Source organism: Limulus polyphemus, unplaced genomic scaffold, assembly GCF_000517525.1.
Source record: "Limulus polyphemus unplaced genomic scaffold, Limulus_polyphemus-2.1.2 Scaffold2083, whole genome shotgun sequence".
Taxonomy (NCBI): domain Eukaryota; kingdom Metazoa; phylum Arthropoda; class Merostomata; order Xiphosura; family Limulidae; genus Limulus; species Limulus polyphemus.
In genome coordinates, this window is record NW_013667693.1 from 83,550 (window position 1) to 90,429 (window position 6,880).

The window sequence follows — 6,880 nt, forward strand, 5'->3', positions numbered from 1 at the left end:
AATTTTCAAATACATGCATTTCGATTGGCAATGTGTGATTTATTTGTCTTTATTAAACATGGAAACAAAAATCATAAAAGATACACCAAGAATAAAAAAAAATCACGAAACTTAGAATTTGGGTTTCTTTTTTTTCAGGATTATCGACGCATATAGGCATCCCTAATTTTTAACTGTTAGACTAGGAGAAAGTGAACTAGTAAACAACACCCACCGCCAACTTTTGAGCTACCGTTGATTCAGGATAAGATTCGACCATTAGTCTTACGGCTTCAAAATGCGGACTACACATTTTTTTTGTCAACTGGTCGCTAACCATGAGTCCCAAGATCCACAGTGCTAGCACGTTAAATGGATATATCTAAGACTCAAAAGTTCAAGAAGAGCCATCTTTGATTTAAAGCTGCTGACAGAATGAGAGCAATCAGTCAGTATTACCAGCCACCTACATCACTACTCGAAAAACGAGTTTGACTGTAAATCGCGTTTAATGCCATACCACTCCTCAATTTGTTTGTTCGTTTGTTGTTTATCATAAAGCTACACAATGAGATGTTTGTGTTCTACCCGCCACTAATATCGAAACCCAATTTTTAGCGTTATATGCTTTCAGGGTTACTGCTGAGCTATTGGGTGACTCATTGTAGGACTCCTGTTCCTTTTGATTCGCAGCATGGCACATTAACCATTAAGACGCGTCCAAAGTTGTAGGAGGTGTTTCTTGAAAAAGACTATTTGTTTGTGTTATCAGTGAAAAATCATCAAGGACGAATGAATTGCAGTGTTGTTCAAAGTACAATGTGGAAACATTAAGAAAACTAATTCAAAATGTTGAGAGTTAGAAATTTTGACTTGATTGAGTTTGCATTTTTATTTGTTATATATGTGAAACGAATTTGGTGTAAAAATATTATTTTTCTTTCTATTATAACTTTCTTACTTTAATTATCAGGTTATTTAATATGTAGCCCCTCCCACCGGTGGTTCTACGGTAAATGTGAAGGCTTATAACGCTAAAGCCAGGGTTTTGATACCCACATTGGGCAGAGCACAGATAGCCTATTTTGTAGATTTGCACTTAACAAAATTAAAACAAAGTTAATATGTATCGTTCAGAAAACAATACCAAGAAAACGATAAATTGTTGTTTAGAATGCTTAACCAATATGAAGGCAAAAATAAATAGATGACATTTCTAATAAAAACTTTGTTGGTTCTGGTACTTTAGTTATTGTTAATCTTATAAATTGCACTTCATATCAGTTAACTTTTGCTTTTTGTTTATATTTACAAAAATAACAATAACAACAAAAGTAAATGTATAAATGATAATAAAACATCTTTCACCTTTAGTGGGTTTTATCGAGAATGCAGATCCTGTGCGCTCACATTCGTACCCAATCATACGGTGAGTGTTAGTGACGTCATTAAAGATAAATGGGAAACGTTCTTAAGATTTTTTGCTGTTTTTATACGGTGGAAGAAGTACATACGTATTTCATGTGTTTTATTAACTACTGTGTTTTACAGTTTAAATATTTTTTTGATATTTTATTTTTCTATTAATCATTAATATTTTTGTAAACAATTTTCTGTTTGAAAAAAATCGGGCATATCACTCGTATCTTTCCGGAAATGTACGAAAATGAAACCTTACAACCAGTTTCAACCGGTCGCAATGAGACATTCACTAAAATTGTACTTTAGAGCAAAATACACTCACAGGTTTACTAGTACGGTTTGTAATAGTATTTGAAACAAAGATACGTTGAAAAACAGATTAATATTTGTAAAGGTGAGTTTATTTGGCTGTAGTTTTTGATATAAGCTATTCAACCTTTTGAAATGGGCGCCGCCATTTTTGTTTTCTTTACGAATGAGTCGTGGATTTATGGCGGGTAAGATAGAATTAGAACAGTAGGCCATGTAATATTTTCGTACAGTAAATATTTTTCTTTGACTTTCCTTTTACTCGTACTCATTTTTACTCATTACTAATATTAGTGTTAGGCTACTATTTTGTATTGGGTTTAACTATAATGTATCAAGGTAAAATGTTTCATGTAAACATCATGATAATATAATACTAATAGTAATAATTAATACTATTAGTATTACTAATGTTGAACGTTTCAAAATATACAGTTACAAATTACTTCAACAGACATCACGTCTGTGATTTCTTTTGCTCCTGTTGTTAGTAACATTTCAAAAACTACAAAGTAAAATTACCACGTAATGATTTTATTGTGTGAAAATGAAACATTATTTTGAACGATCAAAGATAATTATTTATTCAACTCATTTTGTTTTTTTTTCGATATTGATTCGTTAATATTTGATGAGATGTAAGAAATAATTATTGTAAATGCATGAATCTATGTTTTCACACTAAAATACAATCTCTTAACTGATTTATTAATTTTTACAGTAGCTGTATCATGTATTACTGTTAGTGTTATTGAGATCTTGAAGAACCAGTCATGGTTGGTAACTACTACTAGTACTAATAGTAATTCTGACGTTATTATATTGTTGTCTCTGAAATGTTATATATCAGAGTTTTGGCTTTTATGTACCACATGCATAGAACTATACTAACCCGAAACACTTAATACCACATCTTTATGTATTAAAGTTTAAAGAACAATACTGAAAGTCTGTTGAGGTGCCATAAAAAGTGTAAAGTGTTTGAATGTTAAATTAAAAAAACCAACTTCAACACTTACCATGGCATAACCTTAACTTATGAGGCTGCACATAATTACTTTATAATGATGTTGCTCTGGCATAAAAGTTTGAGGTTAGTTGTATGCTTGGCTGAAAAGAAAACATCGAATTATGACAGTCTAGTATGAATGACCATTTAGCAATAGCTAGGGTTAATCTTGGGATATATAATTTGAAAACTAAATAAATAGATGATATTATATTATTTGTGATACTTGAACAGTTCTGAGTTATTTGTGTAAATAGAAAGGTTTGATATTAAAATATTTTGCTCAAACTATTTGACTTGACACATTATTATGGAGAATTCTTAAGATCTGTACCATAATAGGCAGTAGATATTTGGTGCAGTAGTAGTTCATTAGAAAAAAAGACATTTGCTCAAATTATCACTCCATTGGTGTACTGCATTTTTATCAGTGTCTACAAAGGTATGTTTGATGTACTTAAACAGAAGTTATTTATAATATTAATGAAATTTGCGATAGAAAAAGACTTGTTTAACTTTAAGCACAAAGCTGCACAATGGACTATCATTATCAATGCTGTGCGAACTACATGGATTAAATCTCAAATTTTAGTTGTAAGACTTAGCTTTTTGCTTAGTCACTAGAGAGTGTGGTAGAGAAAGTATAAAGATTTTTGTATGACACATGCATGTAGTACTAATAAGAAATATTGTACCATATTTCAAGAAAACTTTGCTCATCTGTAACACATTAAATGTTAAAAAAATGTATTAACTAGTAATAGATTAGCTTTAGCGTTTTGATAATGGAGCCTGTATGCTTCAAGTAATGTATTCTGAACTGTTTTTATTTTAAAAACTAATATGGATTAATGTGATATTGACAGATTTTTATATAAAGTATTTAGATTCTTGTTAAAATTTTATTTTGGCAAAGATGATAATTCAGTATTTGTGGGCATTATAAATTATAAATGTAATGCTTAGTATTTAAATGACAACTTAAAGTATTGTTAAAAAAATTTAATACATAGTTAAAAATAGCTATTATAACATTATATATTTGGTTCTAGAGAAGTGATTAATTCATCAATTAAATATTACTACTTGTAGACTATAGTTATGGGGAAATGGTGAACTATATGTCAGAAGTATGCATACATGTCCTTAAACAAAAGTTTGTGCCCATGTTTAACATTGTAATGATTCAGAAATGAAAAATGGAGGTACAGAGATATTTAAAACAGAACTTCGAATATGTTAACACTTTTAATTTCAAAACTTTTAAATTTTTGAACAAGAACCTTGTATATTTTATTTAAATTACATCATGCTTGCGGGTGTTTAAATTTATTTTTCAAGAACTTAAATTAATTGTCTTAACTCTTTTAAAATTCAGGTGTATGTTGGAAGATTCTACATTTCACCCTGAATGTCATTTGCAAGAGTGGATGGGATGAGGCAGCCTGTAGCATTGTTCACTGGTCAGGGTAAAATATCAGACTACTAAATTTCTAAATGCATTTTTGTATGGATGTTTTTCATCACTTGATATTATATAGGATTTATAGAAAAGAAATTGCTATGACAGTAAAATGTTTTGGTTTACATAATTTGTGGTAAGATAATCGTTATGATTTAATATTGTGTTCTGCAGAAGAAATATTTGAAAAGTACTTATTTAATAGTTGTATAACATTTTTACTAAATTTATGGCGTTATAAAAGTTTATTATTTTGATAAAGACATCTGTTGATGTATGAACTTGATAAAGTGATTGACATTTAGTAAAGGGCCAAACAAAAGAAAGGAATAAATTTTTCTTATTTAATTTTGTTTTAAAACGGTAGTTACATACGTGTTATAAAATGCACAATTTCTTAATTGGACTTGATGCAGATCTGTGTCAGCAGCTTGAAACATCATCCAAGCAACTTCTAAGGTAGATATAGTCCAGAGATGTCTCCAGCAAAGTGTAGTCTTCTCTGCCTAAACCTTTTTTGAAGATGTATAGCTTTAATGAAGTGTTTAACTGCTTTTGATCCTCATTTGAAAAACTATAAATATGTGCTACTATAAACCTAAACTGCCAGTGTTGCCAGCTTCTTGTGATTTTGAAAACTTTTATAATAGAAAATCTAATTCAAATTCATCTTTTCATATAATGTGTCTGTAGTTTTTATAACAATAATTTCCATGTAAACAATCTTAGTAGCAGGGATAAGAAAAATGGTGGGGGAAGGGTTGTTTTTACCAGAGAAAAAATACTTGTACTAATGGTCTGAATCCAAAATTACCTTGTCTACTCTGACATTTAAGCTGAAAACTTAAAATTTCATCAGTAGTGAAACATCTTTTGAAGCTGAAGGTATCTGAACACCTTGGAAATGCACAAACTCATTAACATGGAATGGCAGACATTCTCCAAGTATTAGCATCAAGGATGTGTTACTAACTCACTCAGGGCAGGCTTACAAATATTTTTGTTTGTTGTAACCATAAACTGACTTAAAATGTGGGCAGGTAGGTGTATAAATATTTTATTTTTCAAATTGCTTGGTGGTAAAAAAAAAATTTGGAAATACCACTAGTTCCATGATCACTTAAAACATAATGCATTAAAACATGAATACAATTACAGTGGAATTACAGAAATTTCAAATTCTTTCACAACGTACACTTGCTGGTCGATATTGACCTTTGATAGACAAAGTTAAATTCACTATTGCTGAAATTAATTATAAGATATTCTCCCCTGGTCGGTCATGTGTTTATTAGTTTAGTGTGAAGGGCCCTGGGAGGAGGTAAGTTGTTAAACCTCAATTCATTGGCCAATCAGCATCGAGCTGTTGATTGGAAATCAGATGGTGCCTTCCCACTTCATTGTGGATTACATGAATTTGTGAGAAAAAATATTCTAATTGTAATACAACTATAAAAATTTTTAAGTGGAAAAATTTTGTTAGGGGGGTCAGTATATTGTCTGAAATTGGGGAATATAAACATTTGTGAGGTCATAATGTCAAAAAAATCAATCATTTGGCCTTAATTTCAGATGGTCAGTTGGGTTACAGCAAACAGAAATATTTTTAAGCCTGGCCTCACCTATGAGCATCAATTAGAGTCGCATAAAATAATTGATTGATCAAAGTCACAATTATATAATAATAAAAAAAGTAACTGACTGGTAGCACCTGCTGCCAGTTAACTTTCTCAACACTGGCTTGGTCAGTTTGACCGTCCACATGACCTCTTTGTACTTGTTTAAAGTCTTTATAGATTTGATACTACTAACTTTTAATATAGTATTTATATCTTCGAAAAATTTGGCAGTCTTTCAGTAAACATTATAAGTCTTTCACATACGAAGTCATTTGTTTTAGTGGAGTATTTTAAATAAACTAAAAAAGATTTGTCTGTGAATATATCGAGTATTTGTTTTGAATGGTCCGTGTGCAAAGTGATTTTCGTGTTAAGATTAAAATACTTTTCTTCATCTCAAAAATATCTAAAACTTCCTAAATAGATTTCAAATGTTTGTTTCAGTAAAACTTTATATTTTATGTGTTATTTTCTCTACCCTAACTCTATGGGGTCTGTCAATTTGATCGGCCTCATAACCACCATAGAAAATAAGGAAATAAATTTAAATTATGCTCCTTTCGTTCTAGAATGACTGTAGATTGTAGCACAGAGCTTAAGTCTCATAACATTATACATTTATATATATTTATTATTTTTATTGTATTGACTTTTCAGCCATGCCTGGCTAACAATACAGGAGTCACAATGATGGAGTGAATATGCACTCTTGATACTGTATCCAGTAATATAAAACTGGCCTTTACAAAGTAACTTGTCTTGGCTATGTTTTAGTAGACTAGTATTTTGTAAAAGACAGTCATATTTCAAATATTATACATTATATATGTATATACATTTATACTATTTACAAATAGGTTCTTAAATTTATTTTTCTTAAAACATAGAACAGTAAATAAGTAAAGCAAACAATTATTTCTTCTAGTTATGACCTTTGTACTCATTTGGTGCTTGTTGTAAGTTGCTAACCCTATTAAACTTTTGCCCGTGGATGATATGAAACAAAATAATTTTTTTTAGGTTTTATATATATATACATTTGTAAATAACCAAAAAATACATAAGTTACTTTATTCAATA

At 30.1% G+C, this 6,880-nt stretch overlaps 1 protein-coding gene across 2 annotated transcripts in view; it reads left to right on the forward strand.

The window, feature by feature from the left end:
- The first annotated feature begins 1,622 nt into the window (after positions 1 to 1,622).
- The window catches only part of LOC106465877 (exportin-1-like), a 73,452-nt gene continuing 68,194 nt past the window's right edge, over positions 1,623 to 6,880 (forward strand). The window contains exons 1-2 of one of the 2 annotated variants that reach the window (XM_013926117.2): positions 1,623 to 1,795; positions 4,098 to 4,188. In XM_013926117.2, the coding sequence (XP_013781571.1) occupies positions 4,131 to 4,188 (58 nt within the window). In that variant the 5' untranslated portion in view covers positions 1,623 to 1,795; positions 4,098 to 4,130. Of the gene's footprint in view, positions 1,796 to 1,858; positions 1,899 to 4,097; positions 4,189 to 6,880 lie in introns of those variants that run through there. The other variant, XM_022393832.1, reaches the window with a different exon arrangement.